The sequence below is a fragment of the Alosa sapidissima genome, chromosome 21 (genome assembly GCF_018492685.1).
Source record: "Alosa sapidissima isolate fAloSap1 chromosome 21, fAloSap1.pri, whole genome shotgun sequence".
Taxonomy (NCBI): domain Eukaryota; kingdom Metazoa; phylum Chordata; class Actinopteri; order Clupeiformes; family Clupeidae; genus Alosa; species Alosa sapidissima.
In genome coordinates, this window is record NC_055977.1 from 27,956,545 (window position 1) to 27,982,096 (window position 25,552).

At 45.5% G+C, this 25,552-nt stretch overlaps 1 protein-coding gene across 2 annotated transcripts; it reads right to left on the reverse strand.

The window, feature by feature from the left end:
• Positions 1-5,971: 5,971 nt before the first annotated feature.
• zdhhc18b (zinc finger DHHC-type palmitoyltransferase 18b) lies at positions 5,972-25,065 on the reverse strand. Of its 2 annotated transcripts, XM_042076887.1 has the most exons (10): positions 24,874-25,061; positions 23,767-24,010; positions 22,505-22,665; positions 17,773-17,931; positions 16,507-16,644; positions 14,228-14,279; positions 13,563-13,665; positions 13,327-13,439; positions 12,734-12,827; positions 5,976-8,379 (listed from the first exon to the last, which is right to left on the reverse strand). In XM_042076887.1, exons 1-10 carry the CDS (start codon positions 24,944-24,946, stop codon positions 7,576-7,578), a joined length of 1,941 nt encoding a protein of 646 aa, XP_041932821.1. In that variant the 5' UTR covers positions 24,947-25,061; the 3' UTR covers positions 5,976-7,575. The 2 variants fall into 2 exon arrangements, with proteins under 2 accessions (XP_041932822.1, XP_041932821.1); XM_042076888.1 differs by lacking the exon at positions 16,507-16,644 and having other exon boundaries at positions 5,972-8,379; positions 24,874-25,065.
• Positions 25,066-25,552: the final 487 nt, after the last annotated feature.

The window sequence follows — 25,552 nt, forward strand, 5'->3', positions numbered from 1 at the left end:
CAATTGTAATAGAAAACACTTTTTGTCAAATTCTAAAAACATCCCCTGTTATGTCAGCACCACCACATGAAAAGAGATCTCTAAACAAAAGTAGGTAGAGCACAGTCCTGATGACACCTAGCCTACAGCCTCTGGCAGCTACGGCACAATCCGCAGCTCAAGTCATCAGTCCCACTGTGAATGTCTGATGAAGTGTTTAGTCATCACTCCTGACTCTGCTCCTTCACCTCATCCTCTCCTCTCTCCTCACCAGCATGTTCACACTATCTATTCCACACACACACACACACACGCACGCACGCACGCACGCACACATGCGCGCGCACACACACACACACACACACACACACACACACACACACACACACACACACACACATACACACACACACACACACACACACACACACACACACACACACACACACACACACACCGCTCTACTCTCTCTCTTGTCACTTCTCTATGCCTTCACTCTTCACCTGAGTCAACGCTTCACTCCTCGTCTCCCCATGAGCACCATATGACCTCACTACTCTCCACCTCTGCACGCTCCTATGAGCTGCTCTCCTCATCTCTCCTCCACAGACACTTCTTCCTGTACCTCTGCAATCCTCCTCTCTTTCCCTGGCCCACCTCCTCTCCTCTCCTCATTTCTCCACCACAAAATCTCCTCTCCTCTCCTCATCTCTCTTCCTCACCTCCTCTCCTCTCCTCACCTCTCTTCCACACATCCTCTCCTCTCCTCATCTCTCCTCCACACCTCCTCTCCTCTCCTCATTTCTCCTCCACACCTCCTCTCCTCATCTCTCTTCCACACCTCCTCACCTCTCCTCATCTCTCCTCCACACCTCCTCACCTCTCCTCATTTCTCCTCCACACCTCCTCACCTCCTCTCCTCTCCTCATTTCTCCTCCACACCTCCTCACCTCTCCTCATCTCTCCTCCACAAAATCTCCTCTTCTCTCTTTATCTATCTTCCACACCTCCTCTCCTCATCTCTCCTCCACACCTCCTCTCCTCTATTCATCTCTCTTCCACACCTCCTCTCCTCATCTCTCCTCCACACCTCCTCACCTCCTCTCCTCTCCTCACACCCTCCAGGGTCCTCCCTCCAACAGCCACCATAACTCTCCTTCAGCTTGTTCCCTTTACATGAAACATCATCTTCTGTCCTTTCCCACCTCTTCACACTAAACTCCTTCCTCTTCCTCTTCTTTACTCTATCCCCTACTTCTCACTTCACTCTCTCTCCCCTATTTCCCCCCTCCCTCCCTCCCTCTCTCCCTCCCTCCTTCCCTCTCTCCTCTCAGCACGTGTCCTACAGGCCTCCCCTCATCACACTTTCCATCAGAGGGCTGTCAAGCAGCCTGCTGCCACCAGATATTTACAAGGGCAGTGAAAAAACTAGCACAGGAAAACCAACCACTTATCTCTTTTTAATGCATACATGCACACTGAGTGAGGTTGGGGAGGGGGGGGGGGGATAATTAGTTGCAGAGCTTTGTCTGGGATGTCATCAATGTGACGACTGGTTCCTTTACTTTCTTGTGTGACTGTAAGGGATTCCTGACAATAGTGCTTGGGGATAAATACTTTTAAAGTGTGGTCATCTACGTGTAAATGTGTGTGTGTGTGTGTGTGTGTGTGTGTGTAGATGTGAAAGGGGTTCCTGATAATAGTGCTTGGGGATGAGGATGAATACCTTTTATGTGTGGACGTCTACGTGTGTGTGTGTGAGAGAGAGGGAGATAGAGAGAGAGATAGAGATAGAGAGAGAGAGAGAGAGAGAGAGAGAGAGAGAGAGAGAGAGAGAGAGAGAGAGGCGAGTTGAGACACAGCTGAAGCAAAAAATGTTCAGCAAACAGCTTGAGCATATTCAAGTGAAGCAACAGGAATGAAGCACTGAGAGGACATGCAAACAAGCGCATACACACACACAGACAAAAAGATAAGTCATCTGCACACACACCCAAGGCACACATATGGGCAGGCCAGAACTGTCACACACCATTCACACACATACACACACACAGGAACCCTGAGTCTTTCAACACAAATATTTACACAGAATTGATAATATTCGGTCTGGGCTATCCATACTCCCCGCCAAACACCTGCACACTGAACTCCCTCTGTCATTCAATTGCATGTGGAGTTCCATTACATACCGTGTTTAGATTAATCTGATTTGTCTCCTGCAGAACAATTAAAGATGGTCTCAAAGACACTAAACAACAAACAATACCTCTGAGGCCCAGGCCCCAGATCAACTTCTCGAGTGAGTGTGCCGGTTACACACAGAGCTATGGACCCCTCGGCAGCCATTTTATGGTGAGTGCTATTTCCTTCTCACGCGTGAGGGGTTGAGCTCTTGGAGTAGTCTGCTTGAGGGAAAACCTTCATGTGAACCACAGCTGAGGTTTTCCTATTCGATTCCACTCTTGTGAGATCCTCTCAGTTCCTCTTACAACATTAAGTCTGCACAAGGAAATCTGTGTGTGTGTGTGTGTGTGTGTGTGTGTGTGTGTGTGTGTGTGTGTGTGTGTGTGTGTGTTATTTGAGTTTGTGCAGGACTGTCAACATGAAATAGAATTTAGCATCTCTGCTACTGCCATTGACAAGGCTGCATACGAAAAAAGAAAGGAAAAAAGAAAGGAAAAAAGAAAGGAAAAAAGAAAGGAAAAAAGGAAAACAAGAGGAGTGAAGCGATGCAAATGGCGGCAGAAGAAGCTGACACTGATGCAGCCATTTCCCATTTGGTGTGGGGACCCAGGCAGCTGCTGGCTCAGAGCTGCATGGAAAAGACAGAGGAGCGGGGAAGCCATGCGGCCAAGCAGCTGACTGCACACACAGTAAAAATAGGGCATGAGGACGGCCTAGAGAGATAGAGAGAGAGGAGAGAGAGGAGAGAAAGAGAGAGAGAGGGAAGAGAGCAAGAGAGAGGGGTCAGAGAGAGAGAGAGGGGAGAGAAAGAGAGAGAGAGGGGGCAGAGCGAGAGGAGAGAGTAAGGAGGGTGGGCAGAGAAAGAGAGAGAGTTGGAGAGGGGGCAGAGAGAGAGAGGAGAGAAACAGAGGGAAAGAGACAGACAGACAGAGAGAGATGGAAAGAGAGATGGGCAGACAGAGAAAGAGAGAAGGAGATAAAGGAATAGAAAGAAAAAGGCAAACAGAGTGAGAGTGAGAGACAAAAAGAGAGAAAGGAAAAAACGATACAGCTAGGAAAAGAGAGAGAGGAGAAAAAGAGAGAGACAGACTGACAAACAGACAGGTCAGCAGAACTCCATCCACCGTCTGACGGTCCAGTCTACTGGTAGCTCGCACTGTCCCACACAGGAAGTGAAGCTTTTAAGCCACATCCATTCTGAGAAGTTGATAGTGTGCACTGCATTTACCAAATCACATATTTTATACCCTGCTGCAGAGCTATGTATTTTATACCCTGCTGTAGAGCTATGTTTCATATGAAATAAAGTATGAAAAGCATGCACTGCATTCAACAAGACATATTTTATGCCCTGCTGTAGTCAGGTTTCTTGTAAATAAAGGATAAAAAGTATGGAGGAATCTTTGGGTGATGATACTTAGCTTATACATCTATGCAGTCTATTAATGTTTAATTGTGGGTTAAAACTCTCTGTAGAAAACAATTTGAAATTCTTAGACATTCTTGGACAGCAAAAGATGTTTTGATTCCTTCCTGCCTTCTGTTGTTTGAGTGGTCAGGGAACTGTGGTAGCCGCTTTCATTTGTGCTTCAGAAACCCAGATGGCATGGCCACGCTAATCTACACATGGGCTTCAAACCATATAAATAGACAAACATAGCCTTCAAGTGCATCGCCTCAAAAGGGCTGAAAGAAATCTGGCATACCTCTTGACAAGTCCTGGCACGGGCATGCGGCCGTGAGGTAGACCAGCCAGCGTGCAGCTTACAGTAAACTGAGCTAAAATGCCCTCCAGAAGCTCCCTGGCATATAGAGAAGGCTCAGCAGCTGACTTGAGATCAGTCCCGGCCCCTCGTCTGGCACCCACCCGAGGAGTGTACCCAGACAAATATGCACCTCTTCAACCCACAGGGGTCGGGGATCTCCCTATGTCTGTTCACTCACCACACACACACACACTGGCATCCTGCCACACAGTCTTATACTCCCACTTTTCTGAGGAGCTCGTTAACACTGACACACTCCTTTGGAAATGAAGTGGTTATTACATACTCCACTCAGGCCAGCTGTGTCTGAAGGTCAGGGAAAGTAAGGTCATCCTCGCTCTCTAGAGGACGAGAGGACATGCACCACTGCCTCGCTCTTTCTCTCTCTCTCTCTGTGTCAACCAGGCCTCATCACCCCATAGCCTCTGCAATATAGACACACACTGTCTCATGTGGCTCGAGTGTGTGTGTGTGTGTGTGTGTGTGTGTGTAAGTCTGCATATGTTCATATTTCTGTATGCACGGGTGTGTGTGTTATTGTGTATATGTGTACATGAGTATGTGCAGGTAACTATAAGTGTTTATATACTGTGTGTGTGTGTGTGATTGTGCTCAGTGCTACCCCACACTGCAGACTGAGGGAGCAGGCCACAACCTGTCTGCTCAGGATAGAGCAGGGGGAGAGAGGAGAGGGGGGGGAGCACAAGAATGTGCCTTTCACTTTCTAAGTTCATTGAACTTTTACGCAGGCAGCCCGACGTCATAACCTCTCCATGCACCCAGTCCCATTCCATTTCCTTTTCAATTTTACTTTCCCAATTTTTGCATTTTCCTTTGTCATTTATTTCTCTCTGTCATTTTCCTATAGCCCTAAAACTGAAATGTACCCAAAAAGAAAAGCACTGAAAAGTCAACTTTATAGGAAAAGGAAGCCTGGACCAGTAATTACTTTGTTTAAAGAGTTAAGGTGTTGATTTTAAAAAAACTGAGCACCGCGTTCCAGAATAGGGTGGAAAGAACAAGGGCCTTATATCAGCAAAGCCAGACTGGGCTACTGGCAAGCAGCGGAACACGGCGGTTTCAATTTCAGCTAATTTCACTGCAGTTTCAGAGCGCTAATGATATAATTGCAAAAGCATGTCTGCATCTCCATACAATACCCAAGGACATTTTCATCTTATACAAGAAAAAGCAAGAAAGAAAAAGAGCACTCATTTTTCCAACTGCAGCTGCCGACAGACTAAACTAGGGGGAAAGCTATGATAGTAATCTTGTGCCACAGACCCCCTCACACAGAAATACAAGGATTTTTTTTTAGCAAAACACTCATATAGGCCTACAATCCCTTGTGATGACGCCACTAAATTGTCCCAGATGTATTATGTTAAATCAGTTTTTTTCAGAGTTATTATAAGATCATGCTAAAGACAGATTAAGTAGCCTAACAATTATTGATTGTTTTTACATGTTAGGTGTAAAAAGTTATTTGCACTAGTTTTTCTTTAGCCTTTAATCTGAAATAGATACAAATTCTTCATTCATAGCCTAAACACCTTGCCAGTCATTTAGAGAGGCAGAAGTTAAGTCTGAAGCAGAACGCATCCGACCCACATTAGGCCCAGGACCGGGCCGGACTCGCCGGTGTTCCTCACCCCTTTGAGCTCCACAGTCCACTCAGGAGATGAGGCAACAGGGGAGCTGCTTCATTGTGTTTTGTTGTAACTAGCGCCCTCTAGTGGGGGCCCCCACAGACCAATTCAGAAGTTCAATTCAGCATTTCACATTGTAAGCATGCTAGGTAGGCAGCGACAGGATGCTATTTCAGGACACATACCAAATTAAAAATGAAAAAGCTCATTTCATTTTTAATTATGGATTTTCATGGTTAATTATGCATTTTACACGAGGCAATCTTTTGTAACCTTTGTACTTTTGTCATCCCCAAAAAACTGCCTCCTAATATTCAAAATTTTCACATTTATGCAAAATATCAGGAGTTTTTATTTTCATTTTTATTTTGAGAACCACTAATACCTTTGACAAGCCCTTTAGTAAACTATGACAAACAGTGTGTGTGGAGGGGTGCATTCCTTGAATGTGTTCACAATCATATGTTCACATAAGACCAAGATGGTGGGCGAAAGATAAGGACAGAAAGTAGACTGGCAAAAGAGAGGTGTGAGTGACTTCACAGATCTACAAGGAAGATCAATTGTGACAAGCTCTACGTGAAGCAGTGCACTAGAATTCACACAATATGTAGTCTAAGGGGCACACTACTACTGTCAGTCAACCAATCGCTTCATAGCATTTCCCTGTGCAAAATACTGCTGAGGCTCAAGGGGCATTGTGGGTAAATGCTTCAGGCAAATTCATACAAGTTGTATAAAGAAGTACAAAGATTCCCAGATTGTCGTTGTGGTCCACAGAGTGACCTTCCAAACCTCACCACCTCCCCAAATCACCACACGATAACAACATTGCAATGATGCATGGTCACATAAAAAAATGACAATGAGTCTGATTTGTCGGGTCAGTGAGTGACAAGAAAATAAAACAAAAGGTCTGGTGTTTTTTTGTATTGCTGTACGAAGATGGTTTTAAGAGCTTCACGGGTAAGTGCTTCTGAGAAAAGGTCCTCCTGGGGCCCTAGAGGAAAAAACAGGCTGAAAAACAAAATACATCACTTCCTGTTCAAAAAACAAACAGACAAAAGGGGAAGCAGAAGACGACGCGCTTGTTTCACATCTCTGTGCACATCTGAGGACTTCTGGTTTGGGTGCACCAAGACCAGATAGGTAGCCAGCAGGGGCAAGTCCTTAGACATGGAAGTCTGGGAGACTTAAGGTAGTACTTTGGTGCGCATGATCAAACACAGCTTAGGATTCTACTTGTGTAGCTTTTTAATAAGCATTTGTATAACCTCATGCACTCAGGATCATGGTTCTAAAGTGGGATGACAAGGACCGTGCGATGAGCCACAGGTCCTCTGTTTGCATCCATGCATGCAATGATGATAATGTAGAGTTGCATAAAGATAACCCGGTCAAAAGCACACCGTTTCCCCACAGGAGTGCCTAGAATTCATATAAAATGATTATACAATTTGTTTTTTTGTTTTGTTTATTTTGTTCCTGTGGTTTCACAGATATGCTTTACCCTGCAGAGTAGTGTCATAACACTATTCATTTATTGCTGTTCAGAACAGTCAGTTTAAGCCTGACATAGTGCTGTGTGTGTGTTCTTATTTTTTAGTGTGAGTTTTTTAGTGTGTGTCTTGTCCCATAGTCTCACAGGGGACAGGAGTGCCTCAGGGTTCCCAGCATGCTTTGCAGGGGAAGTGCAAGATCACATTGGAGCAGGCAGAGTCACAAAAAGTGCATCACCACTAAAGTTTATTACTGTGATATAACTGAAATCTCCATGGAGACCAAACATCCACTGCTCTGCAGAGAGAGAGAGCACGCACAAGAGTTCCAGAAAGGCAGCCCCCTGCTTGGAAGTCCAGCAGGAGACGCAGCAAGGGTCAGTCGCACAGGTGGTCAGCACTACTTGCCTGAGTGTCCTCCCCTCAAGTGCCACCTACCACTGTGCCAGTCGGAGTGCCCTGCCTGGTAGTGCCCCCCTTGCTCCTGCCCGTTGGTCAGTGCTGCGAGGTGAGCTTGGGGTCCCTTCGCTCTCGGCGGTGGCTGCCACTGCTGCTGCTACTGCGCTTGAGACCCACGGGGGTGGAGGAGGAGGAGCTGGAGAGGAAGGGGGCAGCCACCTGCTGCAGGGTGGACAGGTCAGGAGCTAGAGCTGGCACGGGTGAAGGCGCGGGTGAAGACGCAGTTCCGTTGGCAGGCTTGTGGGTATGGACGTGCTTGTGGGAGTGCGAAGAGGTCGCCCGCTTAGAGCTGCCGTGGCGAGGCCGGCGTTTGTCAGCAGGGCTGGAGACGTTGAGGACGCTGCTGCTACCGCCACCACCACCCGCACTGGTGCTGCCCTGAGCCGGATCCACTGGAAGACCTGGAGCTGGAGGCAGCTTGGACGCTGGACCTGGAACAGACACTGGAACCGGCGCAGCGAGGGGGGCAGGAGCAGAGCTGGTGCGAGGCCGAGGGGCATCTTTGCTGGGGGCCTTCAGGGGGGCATCTTTGCCAGGGTGCTTCAGGGGGGCATCTTTGCCAGGGTGCTTCAGGGGGGCATCTTTGCCAGGGTGCTTCAGGGGGGCATCTTTGCCAGGGTGCTTCAGGGGGGCATCTTTGCCAGGGTGCTTCAGGGGGGCATCTTTGCCAGAGCGCTTCAGGGGAGCATTTTTGCCAGGGTGCTTCAGGGGGGCATCCTTGCTGGGGTTCTTCAGCGAGCCCTTGGCCTTCCCCTGAGGGAGCGGAGAGGAAGAGGTGGAGGAGGAAGGCAGAGGAGAGCGGGACGCCAGCTCCAGTAAGACTTTACTGGTCTCAGCAGTCTGGGAATGGGATGACCATGGCCACAGTGGGGTGGGGTGGGGGGGTGGAAGAAGGGTAAGAGAAAAGAAACAATGACAAAATAAAAAAGCAATTCCAACCAATGGTGAGAGGTGAGGAGGTGGTGAAGAGGAGGAGGAGGGTGAAGAGAAGGTGAAGAGGAGGAGAGTGAAGGGAAAGAACAGAGTAAGACGAGATTTAGAAAGAACATCACAACATGAGAGCAGTAATCAGTAATCTGATTAGAATCATCTGACTTCCCTGCCATAAACACTAATAACACACTCACATACACACAGCCAGCCAAAGTGCAGAGTAAATGCCATAACAAATGGCTGTTTTTTTTTTTTTTTTGGGGGGGGGGGGGGGGGGGGGTATAGGGTTAAGACAGGTCATGCAACAAAGTCATGTCAGTGTCAGCCAGAACAAGCAGTGCAGGCAGAGTCTCTCACACACACACACACACACACACACGTTCCCCGCTCCGATCCATCACACACCAGGTGGAATTGCTCCTCATTTCTGATACTCATAATTTTCCATAACAGTGTTAGGAAACTCCAGACAGTTTCCCCATTACCTCCTGCCAGACAGATGACGCCATCCTGTGTGAACTCCACTTTAATCCAACAGGCCCACACACTGAACATGATGGAGCTCTGCTGGTGGTGAGCTCTTCTGGCCCCATGTGAATAGCAATGCATGTGTGCTGTATGTGATTAAGACAAGCGTTCAGTGGCTGAGGGTGAAGGATAATCTACAGTGCTGTGAAGCAGCAACCAGTTGTGTTGTAATAAGACAATTATTTAATAAGACCCAAGTGAACCCAACCCAAATAAAAACACACCCATAAAGACACAAACACGACTGAAAAAAAAAAAAAGCAGTGTCATCAGAATACATCGGTAAGTGAAGCATTTCCGTTTTCAGCTGTGGTGGAAACTGAAAGCGTGGTGCATGTCATCGCAGTGTGGGTGCCAGCACATGTGCCTGGCATTAGCTCCAGCATGGGCACTCGCCCTGGCACAGGCTGGAGACGTGAAGTCTTAATGATAGACCAGCCTTGACAGAGCTCGTCTCAGCTATGCAGCATGCAGCGAGAGCGAGAGCGCGAGCGAAAAGAAACAATGACAAAATAAAAACAATGTGAGAGGGGGTGGAGTGAAAGAGAGGAGGTGGAGAAGAGGAGGAGGTGAAGTGGAGAGGAGGGTGAAGAGGAGAGGAGGTAAAGAGGAGAGGTGAAAAGGAGAGGAGGGTGAAGAGGAGGTGAAGAGGAGGGTGAAGAGGAGAGGAGGTAAAGAGGAGAGGAGGTAAAGAGAAGAGGTGAAAAGGAGGTGAAGAGAAGGTGTAGAGGAGAGGAGGGTGAAGAGGAGAGGAGGTAAAGAGGAGAGGAGGTAAAGAGAAGAGGAGGTAAAGAGAAGAGGTGAAAAGGAGAGGAGGGTGAAGAGGAGAGGAGGAGGGTGAAAAGGAGGAGGAGGTGGTGAAGAGGAGGTCTAGAGAGGAGAGTGAAGAGGAGGAGGAGGTGAAGAGGAGGTCTAGAGAGGAGAGTGAAGAGGAGGAGGAGGTGAAGAGGAGGAGGTCTAGAGAGGAGAGTGAAGAGGAGGAGGAGGTGAAGAGGAGGAGGAGGTGAAGAGGAGGTCTAGAGAGGAGAGTGAAGAGGAGAGTAGAGTGAAGAGGAGAGGAGGAGGGTGAAAAGGAGGAGGAGGTGGTGAAGAGGAGGTCTAGAGAGGAGAGTGAAGAGGAGGAGGAGGTGAAGAGGAGGAAGAGGTGAAGAGGAGGTCTAGAGAGGAGAGTGAAGAGGAGAGGAGTGAAGAGGAGGAGGAGGTGAAGAGGAGGTCTAGAGAGGAGAGTGAAGAGGAGAGGAGAGTGAAGAGGAGGAGGAGGTGAAGAGGAGGAGGTGGTGAAGGAGGTCTAGAGAGGAGAGTGAAGAGGAGGAGGTGAAGAGGAGAGGAGGGTGAAGAGGAGGAGGAGGTGAAGAGGAGAGGAGAGTGAGACAGAGAGAAGGATGCAGGGGGGGGGGGATAGACAGATAGAGAAAGAACAGAGTGAAGGAAGACAAGCTTACAAACTAAAATAAAAGCTAAAATGAGCTCATGACAGCCCTCTGAGTGAGACACACACACACACACACACACACACACACACACACACACACAGACACACACACACGCTGTGACTGTACCAACCTCCTGTCCAACCTCGTCCTACTGACTCATCAGCTGGTGCAGCTCTGAGCAAAGTCCAGACAATCATCCTCCTGGAGGATGTGCACGCGCACACACACACACACACACACACACACACACACACACACACACACACACACACACACAGGCACACAGAGGAGTTACACAGAGATAGACATACTAAAACATGGAAAAATCAATCATCTTCCAGAATATGCATACTTGGCCCGTATCAGGGTGTATAGCGCAGCTTGGACCAATCTCGGACACAGACCATTTCAAGTACACACACACACACTCATGGAAATAAAGGGGTAAAACCGAGACAATAGTAGGGGTGCATTATTAACTTAAAAAATGATTTTATTCTTTTAGATCCTCTTTCATTATTAAAATAAAACAAACAAACAAACAAACAAACAAACAAAACAGAACAGAATTGTAACAAAACAGATATAAAAATATAAAACAAAATAAACACACATTCATGCAAAAACAAATTGGCTGTGACAAAAATCAGAAGGACAGTCACTTACAACAGCGGTATGAAATCAAAACAGCAGGACCAGGGATCTATTCCTGAGTTACCAACAAATACTGTACCTCACACTGGAAAAAAATAAAAATACTTTCTCACACACATAAAAACAAAACAAAACAGCACAGTGAGGCACACAGTACACATGCTTTTAAAGAAAGCTTTCAGTTTGTTCAACAATGAAAAAAAAGTAGAAATATTATTTCATCCATTCTGGCAATCAGCACACAACACTGGCTGGTTATTGCACGAGAGCGCATATCCTTCTCAAAAGCACCGGCCATGTCTTCCCTCTTCCTCTAACATTCACTTCATGGACCAAAGCAAAACCGTACGAGAGGGAGTTTGTGAGAATACGGTCTAAAGTGAGAGGAGGGGTCTTTCGCTCTGACTGCTGCCCATAAGGACGAAGACGAGGGAACTGCTAAAGGCCAGCCTCGTGCAGAGGCCTTCCAAACAGGCGGACCAACAGACTGACCACAAGTTCCTCTTTAACGTTCCGCACTTCTGCGTAAACACCCGGACCGGTTTCCAATTCACAAGTACAATGGTCACACAACAAGATGTCATGATCGCCAAGTGAGGCTAAGCTACCAGGCTTGACCACTGGTCTTTTACAGACATCAAAATAAGAAAATGAGAAACACCTCAGTTTGCAAACAAACACACACACACACACACACACAGATCCTACTTTCGGAATAAGCTTATGGATCCCGATCATAAGCTTTTTGCAGAGTGTGGATCAAGTGTGTGTGTGTGTGAGTAGCGGGAAAGTGTTTGTGTGTGTGAGTACCGGGAAAGTCTTTGTTTGTGTGAGTGTGTGAGTGTGAGTGTGAGTGTGAGTGTGAGTGTGAGTGTGAGTGTGAGTGTGAGTGTGAGTGTGAGTGTGAGTGTGAGTGTGAGTGTGTGTGTGGTGGGGGGGGGGGGGGGGGGGTTAGATAAAACCACACGTTGACTTCCCAGAGCCAGATCACACTACTGAACAGAGATCAGTTGGCGTCACTTTCTGACCGACAGTAAACACTCAGCCGCCACCCTGAGGCAGACTTACTGCTGGGTGGTCACCCAGTCCCCATGCCTGCCCGGACACCCTCAGGTCACTGCCCGGAGCATGGCATGGAGCATGAGGAGGTCACTTACTGTAGTGACAGCTACACATCATGATAAAAAAAGAAAGCAAAAAGAAAGATAAAAACTAAACGGAACAGAAACCAGGAAGTGAACCCTCCCTGGCTTGAACGTTGCCTAAGCTACGCTAGCACAATTAGCCACTGAGGCAGAATTCTACAGCTGCACTGCAGCAATCACCTGACACACCCGTCCTGCACTTCCTCATTCCCTTGTCTGACTGTCATGGCACCATCACCCAATAAAATGTCCAGAGCCTTGGCTCCTGCCAGGCAGTCAGAGGTCAGACAACAAGATAAGTCTGGGATGCATCCTGGGGGGGGGGGGGGGGTCATGACAAGTTTGAAGGGTGGTGGGGGGATCCTTGGGGGGGAGGGGGGGTGCATTCATCATTCAGGCCTTTGGAGTGTTTAGGATGGAGAGATGATTGGACAGGAATGAGGTGGTGTCAGAGGTCAGGTTGAGGGTCTCCTAGTAAACCTGCAATGCCACTTTGCCTACCACGTTGATGTCATTTTTGGCAGCAGGCAGCTGGATCTCCACGGTGGCGCTGGGGAGAGAGTCCTCAGGCACATACCCTCGCCTGTCAATCAAACTGGGGTAGGCAGAGAGAAACACACACACATCACTATGATGACCACAGGTAAGAGAAAAACAGCAGAGACATCCAGGAAGTAAGAGGGACAGGACAGAGACAGGAAAAGAAGGAGTGACAGAAGAGGAAAGAGTGGGAGAAGGAAGGAGAGAGAGAGAAAAAGAAGAGAGGAGAGAGAGAAAGAAAGAAAGAGAAAGAGAGAGTGAGAAATTCAGATTATTTTGGGTAAAAAGCACACACAAGTTAGTCCTGTGCGTTGGGTGGAAATATAAGTGACAAAGTAAAAAGTAAAATCCACACGCTAGATTCTGCTGAATTTGTAATACATCATACACTGAACATCACATGCAGATATTATAAAAAAGGAATAAAAAAACCCATTAACTTAGTTTGGGAGCAGCATCTAGTGTGTGGTCTCAAGACCTTTCCCCTGGTCGTCCATACAGTAGCTAAGCATATGACAACTGTGCCTCCACCCTGCCCTCCATGTCTCACTCACCTGGGGGGCATCGGGCCACACAAGACCACACAGCAGTTCTTAAAGATGTTGTGGTAGCTGTAAGGATTCCCAGTGTCCTCGGAGCCACTCTTCCCTGACCACGAGCCTTTGATCTAGACAGCGGACAGGAGACACACTTGGTATTAGTCAAACGGACGGTCATGTGTACCATTTCAAGCTCACGTTGTTCGTATTAGGACGAGTGGAGAGGAGAGCATATTGGAGTTCATACTCACGTCTTCATTGGTGGTGAGATTGGACGCCACCAGGTATGTATGGAAGCCTGAGAGGCCCAGAATAGACCAGACCGAGAAAAAACAGACCACAAGCTCTAGAGCAGTGAAAGGGAGGTTAAGGACTCAAAGAGAAGCTTCACAAGAGAACAGATATATACAAGGAAGAGAGAGATACATTCTAGCCTCCGGGCACAACACACCCACATTAACTCAGGGGACTTGTATGGACTCCACAGCAAAAGAAGCAAATGGACAACTAAAAGGAGAAGGCAATTTTTCACAAAGATCTGTTTCTTGAGGTCACCGAGTACTGTCGGTACAAAAAGAAGAAGAAAAAAAATAGCTTGAGTTGCTACAGCCAACAGCTAGAGCAGCCAGGCAGCTACAGTGCTACACTATGGGGACATGGTTTTAAAAATGCTTGAGTTCCCCTGAACTGCCCCAGAATCCTCCTTTAAGGGGAAATAGCAAACATAGGGTAGAGAAAGACAAATAGTCACCATTCCCTAATGGATATTTTGATGACAAACTCATGTTACACAAACTAGCTTAATGTGGTGAGTTCTCAAACAGGTTGTACAGTTAAGAACCATAGTCTCGAGCCATTGGAGGAATATCTAGAAAATAATAATATCTTAAATCCAAGCATGTAGGAAAAAGGATATCTGGCTGGGCTCTCCTGAAGGGCATTCACCAATCCATTACTTCCCCGTGATCCTGCGGGAAAAACACACAACCAGCATCAGCTGTTAAGTCAATGCTGAACCGGCTCTCAGCGCATTCGTTTACATGACGGGCAAAGAGCAAGGAGCAAAGCAAGAAGTCGGGCAACAAGTAAAGTGTATTAGATTATGTTGCTCATGGTATTACATTAGCAAACTGATTTTGCCAAGTTAGTCTATCAGTCTAATGAATTCTTTCATTGTTGCTTGTTGCTCGACTTTGCTCTACAAGCTGGGCTCTCTTTGGTAAGTTTAAATACAGAGTGAATCTATACAAAATGACAGCTAATGCACAAGAAAAAAATCTATAAAAAATATTAAAAAAGGCTCATAATGCAGACAGCTGTGCTGAAAGATCTGTAGAGCTTTGAAATGGAGGAATAGCTGAAAGACGTGTTGGGACGAGCGTACGAATAAGCACACACACACACACACACACAGTCAGACTGACAGCCTCTCATTAACATAGCTAAGGCTCAGTCAAACACGAGGGAAGGAGTGGAGAAAACACAGGGAACAGAGCAGGGCTGCATTTGAAGTCAAATTCCTGTTCATCTAGAGACATACAGGCCAAGACACATAAAGGGAAATGCCTACACAGACAGAGAGAGTAGGCAATCCCCAAGGCAATCCGCACAGAAGGGAACACTACAAAAAAGGCTGATATTACAAACATACAAAGTACACATTTAAAGAATCAGAAAAAGTTGGGACGGTGTGTAAAATGCAAATGAAAGCAAAATGTAATAATCTGCAGATCTCATAAACTCCTATTTAGCTGCAAAAAGTATACAGACAACATATCAAATGTTGAAAATGACAAATTTGACTATTTCATGGAAAATATGTTCATTTTGAATTTGATACTAGCAACACGTTAAAAAGTTGGGGCAGGGGCAACAAAATACTGGAAAAATTGTGGTGATCAAGAAAACAAATGGAGGAATATTTCACAACTAATTAGGGAAACTGGCAACATGATTGGGTATGAAAAAGAGCATCCCATAGAGGCAGGGTCTCTTAGAAGTAAAGATGTAGGGCTATGTGTAAACCTGTGTGCACAAATGATGAAACAAAGAAATTGTAATGCTTCTTAACATGAAATGATGACATATTTGGGGATTTCATCATCTACAGTATATGTCATTAAAATATTCAGAGAATCCAGAGAAATATTTGCAAACAAGGGATAAAGCTGAAAAATAATTATTGTTGGACAATATTGGATGGCTGTGGTCTTTTTGACCTCAGATGCCACTGCATTAAAACCAGACCTGTTTCTGTAAAGAAAATCATTGTATGGGCTCTGGGAAACTTCTGATAACCATTGTCTATGAGCAGAGTTTGATACTCAATTCAGAAATGCTAGTGTTAACTTTACCATGCAACAGCCAAAATTGTATTTAGACAAGGTAGAGAAATACCACTGTCTTATCTTGGCCTGAGCTTGTTTAAAATGGACTAAGGTAACATGGAAAAGGTCCTGTGGTTAGATCAATCAAAATGTGCCATTCTTTTTGAACATCATGGACTCTATCTGGGCTAAAGAGTAGAGGGCCTATCCAAGTATCCAGCCTATCCAACTTGTTTTAGTGCTCAGTTTGAAACCAAACATCTATGATGTGTGGAGGTGCATTAGTGTCTACTACAGCATGGGTATCTTGCACATCTGGCAAGGCACAATCAATTCTGAATGATGCATACATGTTTTGAGCAACATATACTGCTATTTAGGCAATGTTTTTTCCAGGGAAGACCTTGAATATTTCAGGAAAACAATGCCAAAATGAATTCTGCACATATTTAAGCAGTATTTTTCCATAGAAGAGCCAGGTGTTAAAATGGCCTGTCTGCAGTCTAGGTAATAAAATGGCCTGTCTGCAGTCCAAACCTGTCAAATTAGGTGCATCACGAAATGAAAAACATGATTAGGAATACCCCATACAGTTAAGAAACTGTCCTATATAGGGCAGAAATGTTTATGAATGAATGAAATGAAACATTTAATCCTCAAAACTCTAGCAACTGGTCTCCTCAGTTCCTAAACATGTACATAATTTTGTTAAATGAAGAGGTGAAGCAGAAGCAGCACAGTGGTAAATATTCTCTCAAATCAAATTCAAAACGTATTCATAACGTAGTTTCCATGAAACGGTCAATCTTTTTCATTTTGCATAAAACTGGAAACGTTCAGAGGGAGCTGAATTTGCAGATATACGTACGCAAGGCCAGGTGTGTTGTCACACAGCCGAAGATGAAGGCGGTGAGGAAGGAGAGCGACACGATGAAGCAGTAGAAGAAGCGATAGTTACGCTTGCCCACGCAGTTGCCCACCCAAGGACAGTGATGGTCAAACCGCTCTATGGAAGAGACACACAGTCAAATCACTGTCGCATAATAACATTTGACTCATAACACGGCTACAACACAAAAAACATCCCTCAGGTCTGTACGCATGTCCACAGTTACATGTGATTTCTCGTCAACACTGTACACCAAACAAAACACTGATCAGAGAAGCATGGTCACACAGACAGAGACAGAGACAGAGAGAGAGACAGAGAGAGAGAGAGAGAGACAGAGAGAGAGAGACAGAGACAGAGACAGAGACAGAGACAGAGACAGAGACAGAGACAGAGACAGAGACAGACATCTGGTAGGGCCATGAGTGCAGCACCCAGCATTCCACCTGCTGTTCCTGGCACCAGACCAGCAGCCACATCTAAGCCCACAGAGAGCAACATGTGGTGGTACGCTAATCCCACGCAGCCTGCCAACACCAAGATGCTCACTATGCTGCCATTTACAGCAGAGTGCACCCACACACACACACGCTCAGATACACACAGAGACACACACACAGGCATGGATGGACACACACACACACACACACAGACGTTGAATGCAAATGAGGACAAATGAAATGCTGCTGACAGATCATCAATTCCACATCTATAATTAAGACACTACTACTGTGATTACTGTGCCAAAAGGCTGATCAGGCAAGACACTAGGAGAGTGTTATGTAATTTTACTGTTCTTAACATCCTCCTATTTCCATCATTGGTGAAAAATGAATCACTTACTTCACACCTAATCATATCAAAAGTAACATTATCAGATTTGTGGAAGCAAAGTCCGACATTCCGCAAACACACAATTTGTACTTGACATATTTAGGGCTCTGACAGACACAGCATTCAGCTGCCACAGCCATGAGAGAGAGGAGGGGAAATATCAGCCTGCAGGCAGCGACCACACACACACACCAAAAATACACACATGTGGATATGCATGCGCACACACGCAAGTATTACAGAAAACACCCATGCGTGCAAACATCACCCTGCAGGCAGCGCACACACACACACACACACAGACAAACAGACAGACAGACAATGTACCCACACACACACAACAAAAACAAACACATACACACACACACACAAATGGCACACACCCGTTTACACACACACAGACAGACTCACCCACGCAGTTGTCACAGAGGCTGCAGTGGGAGGTGCGGGGCGGCCGGAAGATCTTGCAGGTGAAGCAGTACTTGAGCTTGACCACCTGCTGGTTGATGACGATCTCCTTGGTGCGCGGTGGAGGTCGATACGTGGAGGACGAGGACGCACCGGGATTATCTATGAAGAGGAAGAGGAGGGAGGGAGAGAGAGCACATGAACACCCCACAGAGAAGAGGAAAGGTCAGGGAAGTGATAACAGTAACAGCAAACAGAAGAGCAGGGCTCTACACTAACACTTTTCAAGAGCACTTGTGCGCCCAAGTTAAAAAATTTAGGAGCACAGACAAAAATTTGGGCGCAGTCAGTTCTGTACTTAACTTACAAATAATCTAACATTATACTGCAGCTAACAGTTAAACATGCCAGTGCATCAATTGCGAATATTAAGAATGACTGACAACATTTAGGCTACAGGAAACAGGATTTTAAAGATCAGTGCCCACGGGGGCAGCCGTGGCCTACTGGTTAGCACTTCGGACCTGTAACCGGAGGGTTGCCGGTTCGAACCCCGACCAGTATGCCCTTGAGCAAGGCACCTAACCCCTCACTGCTCCCCGAGCGCCGCTGTTGATGCAGGCAGCTCACTGCGCCGGGATTAGTGTGTGCTTCACCTCACTGTGTGTACTGTACACTGTGTGCTGTGTCTGTTTCACTAATTCACGGATTGGGATAAATGCAGAGACCAAATTTCCCTCACGGGATCAAAAGAGTATATATACTTATCCTTAATTTTCAGTCTGTTCTATTTTCCTACATTTTGTTAATGTAAAATAATATAATACATTGCCATATTTGCATTTAGCCTGTATATCAAGTATCCTGCCAAATGTAGGCTAATTTATTTATTTGTGAATCCATCTATAGCTAATCCAAATATGCCCATGGTGACCTATCTGACTGCATACTGCCTAATACTACTACTAAAACAGTCCATTGTCTCTTCCACAAAACCCAACATAGGCTAATCAAGGATATATGTTTTATACTTTTAGTTTTTATTTGAAATATCTGCATTGATGGGGGCAGTAGGCAAACGTTAGGCCTACTTTCGTTTTGCACTTCAGCTTGTATTCGGTGTAAACAAACAAGCATGCGTGGAAGTCTGGAGTTGTCAGTAGCGTTCTACCTTTGAATAAAATGGGAGTATTACGGGAGGCTACTTTTGTGCCGGTTCGCTACAGACCGCATATTGCAGCCCATACGTCAACTGGGCTAAAAGGCATATTAGGTTACCTTTCCTTCGCTCACTGCATTCTCAGAATCTCATCCTGTTCCTCCTATATCCAATGAATTCGGTGGATAGAAGAACTAATTTCTTCAATCTTTGCATCTTGGCTGGCTAGTCTAACTTTCCGCTTTTTCCTGCGCGCTCTTGGATTTGATAGAAGCGACTACTAGCGGTGTAGTTTTTATGCTGCATTCGCGACGTGATTCTATGGTTTGCACCAGTAATGTTTCTCGATGTTGCAGTGTATTTTGTAGACAAACCTTGACATGGTTAGAAGTCATTCGCACCAGTGCGCCTAAATATTTTTTTGCACTCGCACGGCATAATTTATACTCGCATATGCGAGTGAAATGGGCGCACTGTAGAGCCCTGCAGAAGAGGGTGGTGCTGGCTACAACCCAAAGGGCCTGACTAACACTAGAGAGCCATGCAGCAGAAAAGCAATCTTCCACTGCCAGACAATCACACTACATTAGTTTACAGCAGTGCAGTAAACAACGATTTATGACAGCGTTGTAACCATGGGCTGTGAGGCAAAGCATTATGGGCAATGTTGTAGACACACTGATGTCATAGAAGAGGAAGATGAACTACTACTATGGACCCTTTCAAGAGAGTTCCATTATCAGCATCATAGTTGGCCCCACAAGACTTCCTTTTTAACATTCCATATGTTATCTTAATGCAGAGGAAGTAGATTGGGGCCCAAATAGAATGTTCAAGCATTGTTTTGGTTTACCTTGTTGAAAGGGTCTATAGAAGAAGAAGTGATACTGACGTTGATCGAGTAAGCAGAAATTACATAGAAACTGCTCAGGGCAGGAGAAATATGATAAATGTAACTGGACATGATGGAGGTTGGATCACTAAGCAGTAGGTCTATACAAGTAGATATGCAATTACAAACACATTCATCACTTAAATACATTAAGTAGGATAATATATAATATTTATTTATGTAAAGAACATTAAAGGAGAAATCATGCGATCTAACTATGACTAACTAACTAACTATGATCTAACTATCATGCGATGGAACTAGCAACTCCAGCTAGGTAAAACCGACTTTTGTTTCGTACCGTAAGTACTCAGTGATCTCGAGAAACGGAGATCTATGTGATAAATCGCCAGATTTCTCCTTTAATAGGAACGTTTAACCTTTCAGTATTAAATAGTCTGCAATGATGAGGCCTGAATCTATACACCATGCAGCAGGGCCTATAGTGCTCCACAGAAGACATTCCGACCAGTGGAGGGGAAGAGTCATATGGATGTCACAAAGAGAGAGAGAGTAAGTAAGCCATTGTCAGTGAAGACGTCTGCAATCTTGGCGGGAACCCAGAGTTGCTGACTGATGACAATGACGCCCACAGCGTGGGTCACTGTTTAGTGTTTACCGGCCCACAGATGACTCACAGGACTTTCCTGCTTCCCTGAGTGGACCGTAAACCACTAGCCACACTCATCCTTGAATGGCAACCAGACACGCACACACACACGCACACACGCACAAGCACAGAAACCTGGGGGGAAAAAATCCCACTTGGGTCTGACATTTTCTCTGAGAAACGTTGCAAACACAAGGCACCTTTTGGGACAGAAATAGCCGTAAGAGTGATAAGTTTTAGCAACGGTCAAGAACAGAGGACCGCTCAGATACGGAAGACCTGTAATAAATAAATGTCAGTCAGAGAGAGTAGGTGAGTGTGTGTGTGTGAGAGAATGTGAATGTGAGAGTGTGTGCATCCTCAGGACATCCGTCAGCACGGTCCTAGGCTGGGTGGAGGTTCTAATGAATGGATATGACTGTCTCTTAATTACCAGGCTTTTATCAGAGAGGGACAACAAGTCCAACTGAGACCCTCATCACAGAGACACACAACGTCCACTCCAAACAACTTGGGCTTTGGGAAACACTCATGGTCATTTTTCACCATTTTCTGACATTTTATAGACCAAATAGCTAATCAATTCATCAAGAGAATGATGGACATATAAGCTCTTCATAATTAGGCCCGGCATCACAGAGTAGACATCACAGGCATGCTAAACACAGTCTTTCATCCAAGACCCAATCGAGACAAAGAGTCCACTCACAAAAAGGTCTTTATCACAGAGTGAGTGAGTGAGTGACACACACAAAGTCCACTTGTGTCAAGCAGAGGTCAAGCGAGGAGCTGACCTTAGCTAGGATCTTGATCAAATCAGCAATCAGGGGAAAATGAGCAGGGTTGTGGTCATCAAAAGCATTGTTGTGCTACAACCACCACCACCACAGAGACAAAGAGAGAAAGGGTGTTTAAAGATTAGACTACATCAGGTTGAACTTTGGCTAATTGTAAATGTGCAGAAAACAGATACAAAAGGCAACTGGATAGAATTAAGCTAATTGGATAAAATGACATTCTGATGGTGATGATGGTTAATGGTTTGTATGTAGCACAATGAGACTTTTTGGAAACTTTGGAAACAACATGGGAAAACTAAACAATGCACTTTGAGATGCTTGGATGCCTTTTCTGGCTACATGCTCTATACGCTGGTCTCTGGATGCTATGTGAGGGCACTGAAGCGTCATTTGGATCACTCCACTGGGTACCGTGTGGCGAGCCGGATTGCAACACAGGGCCCGCACTGTTCACTGAACTGCAAAACAAACAATTCAGAAGCTAATTTACTGAGCGCTTTTCCTGTCTGTGTGTCTGTGTCTGTGTGTGTGTGTCAGGACAAGCACAGTTAGAAAGACTGCCCTGAAGTGAGTAATTGTGTCTGTGTGTGTTTATTTTTGTGTGTATGTGAGACAGTGGAGAGAGAGAGAGATCGATCGAGATTGAAAGCATTACGTCAGTGTCACACACTTCTGACAGGCCATCACGTCAATTTAATTTCTCACACAGTTGAAATGACAGCCGAGTGCCAAGGGCCCTCACATTAAGACAAGTGGCTGGTCTGAACTGTCTCTGTCACTGCGAAGCCCACCCACGCACAGTCACATCACAGTGCCTTAATTACAGCATCTCTCTCAGAGCATCAGCAACACAACTATGGTGGGATGGAGGGGGGGGGGCTAGTCCATGGCACTGCAAAGCAAATTAACTGACTCAGAGAAATGTACAAACAAACAAGACACATGCAGTGCAGCGATTGCGTGAGATCAAGCCATGAAAACCATGAATCCACAAGATTGCACTGGCCTGACTATGGGATTACACCTACTGGGTAGCACTATGTCTGCTTCACTGTATAGGAGATTAAAGGCTCTTCAGATGCAAATGTAGATATTAGTGCCTCTTAAGTGTAAGAATTTCCAACATCAAATAAATCTTGGGGGTGGTTAAATCAGCGTGTTCTGCACATAAGTGATCAGTATTCGTTTCCCCCTTATTGCACAGAGTGCTGAATGTGTGGAGGCTTGTGTGACATGTCGAAAGGGCCGCAGGCGTTCTGTCGAGTTTCCCTTACCGATCTGTTTCTCGATGTCGGCAGCCTCCTCCGGTGTTGCCCGGGGCAGAATCCCGGGGTCAGTGAAACTGGTCTGGAGCAGGGAGATGACCACAAACACAAACAGCACGCCCCCGATCACTGGAATGCCACTGGTCAAGTGCTTCACCAGGAATGGACAGCTAGGAAAGCAAGAGAGAGAGAGAGATGACAAGGATTCTCACAAACATTGTTTAGAACAGTCTCTGATTCTAGCATGCTCGGTCACTAGAACATTAGAGTGTTCCATTTCCTCCAGCTATGCTATTTAGCTGGTCACTGAAACCTGTGATCGATCAAGTGATGGATGTGTCTGCCCCATTTTGAACTGTTAGAAGACTGAATGAAGTGTGCTCCAGGGCAGGCTACAGCCACAATTAAGTTGGTGGCAATTCACTGAAGAATTCTACTAGCTAGAATCATCTTTTTCAGGCATGTGTCAAGCACTTCCACAAATATAACAGATTAATTTCAGAAGGTACCCTGTGCCCGAGATCATTCCACCAGAAACGTTTATGCTTTTTATGAACAAGGGATAAAGAATAATAATTCCACACTCCGCAATTTAACATCAAATCATCAACTATAATCAAGACATTGATCATTAATCAATGATACAGATACTGATACTTTAGAATGGACAAAAATGGTGACATTTAAAGGTAAACTATGCAGTAGTGGCATATTCCTTACTGTTTTCTCGGTTTTTGCTTCTTTTTCGCTGGCTCTGTCATGACGAATGTCTGAGAAACTCCATCGCTACCTTTTTCAAGCCGGTGCCTGGCGTATATGTGTATTTAAATGCAGTAAAGCAATTCGTTACACTCGTTATTCATGGGTTTCATCAGGTCCTTTTCCACAGGTGTGTAAAATCAGGCACCTGGATTATCAATGCAGACTGAATGGTGCTTGATTATTACTGTGGAAAGGGACCTGATGAAACCCATGAATACTTCCTGACACTGAGGCCTGCCGGCCCACAGTTGCAAGGGTGGTTTTTCCGCTCACAGGCACTAGGGGGAAGCGAGACGGCCACCATTCAACCCGAAAAAAGTCATATAACCATTCCAATGACTCTGAAGCTGTTAAATTAAGGTAAATTAAGCTAAAAAACTTGCACATTAAGCTAAAAAAAAACTGCATAGTGTGCCTTTAAGAGAATATTTTCCTCCATCACCAAGTCATTGATTGCTGACTTTACAAATATGAGGATTTTAAAGTCATTCAACGAAGGGTGCACTTACTCAAATATGAAGAATAATCCACTGGTGACGAGGATGAGACCAAGCGTCAAAGGGAGAACACCACTCTGGCGAGATACTATTATCCTGCCGTCACAGTAAAAGCGATTCTTTCCGGGGAATACCTCCCATTTTCTCTGTTGCTTTTTGGTCTTCTCGGGACAGGGTTGTGAAGGAGGTGTTGGAGTTGGTGTGGGTGTCGGTAGTGCCTGAGGATCTATTTGTTGATATTCGCAATTTTTCATCGCTACGACGCGAAAACACAAGGTTACTCGTAGGTTTCTTATTCTCTACAAATCACACAAAAATCAAGCATAGGCGTCCCCACAAGACGACTATCCCAGCAGACAGAAATGACTCGCGCGCTCTTCCCCCCAGTCGCCGCTCTCTATAACCACGCACCATCAAACGCAATTTCCCAAGAACAACCAAGTGCTAAATATGACCGGAAATCTCTGTCGTGATACCGGAGTCATTGCTCCTCACCTACGTACTCAGCAACGTCAAACCACGAGTCTTTGTTCAAACACTTTGAGGCAACGTTAAAGGTAACTGGCCATTCATCGCCAGCTCACGATATGGGAACATTCCCCAGACAACAAAGGTTAGCTTTCTACTCATAATAAACATACCCCAGCGTCCTGTCTACGGATGGCACAAAGGGGAATCATGACTTGCTCACGTATGTGGTTTATGACGATGAAAATGTTACATCACGCTGACTTATTAGATAATACTACGCGGGTTCAAAATGTTCATGGGATAAGTCAAATCTCTCCCATAAAATGCTAAGCTAGCTGCGGCACTGCCGCGTCTTAGCATCAATTTAAAGTGAAAGTAAAGCCTGCCATACAGTAATGCACTGGCGGGTATGGAACGGGTATCTTTCTAGATACAACCACACATCTGTAACGTTATCGAGGTTTGGAAAACTAACAAGCGAGCTATCTACAACCATGTGACGGATCAGCTGATAAAGATGCTCTCTTTCTCGAAGGAGCTGTTAGCTAACGTTAGTCTACGTGAGGCAAATGCTACGACATCCAAGATAGATTATGAGATGATTCTGCACGCATAGCAATACTTTTAGGCATAATATTCGCTACATACTTGAGTGTCCTCTTGCTAAAGCGCCACCGTTGTCTTTGTCGCTGCTTGGCTGAACATCCTTGCCACGACCCATAGCGTGAAATCTGTTGTGTACCGTCGGTTGAGACTGCTAGTGCTTTGCGACATATCTCCTACGACGTGGCGTGGCCAAATCCCTGACGTCATGTTGATTGACGGGAAATTCTTCTGTGAGTTTCATGAATTTACTGCTAAACATGAATAAATTAATTAATGAAAAAAAAAATATATGATTAGTTACATTTATTGTTTCATCACTACAGTACAGGCTGTCTCTGCAGAAGACATGCATAGCCTTCTCTGGATATATTTGGACAAAAGTAGGCCACCTCAATAACCCAAGTTACAGTTAGCCTAGGCTCTATTGAAAAGGGTCATCCCTATGTTCCCCGGGTCCTATCTTCCCCGCTCGGTCAGGGTCCTATGATCCTCGGTCCCATACAAAGCGGGGAACATAGGACCCGGGGAACATACGCTCCCCTATGAAATGGTCCGAACTGAATTTTAGATTTGGTCTGAACTGAATTTTAGATTTGTTCATATCTGTTGCAGAATTGATCTATCTGCAAACCAAATGACAGAGCCTCTGACCTTTGTAAACTCTAGATCACTTTCTCTGAAAGATGAGACATTATTTTACCAAATGTATGTCAGGTGGCTT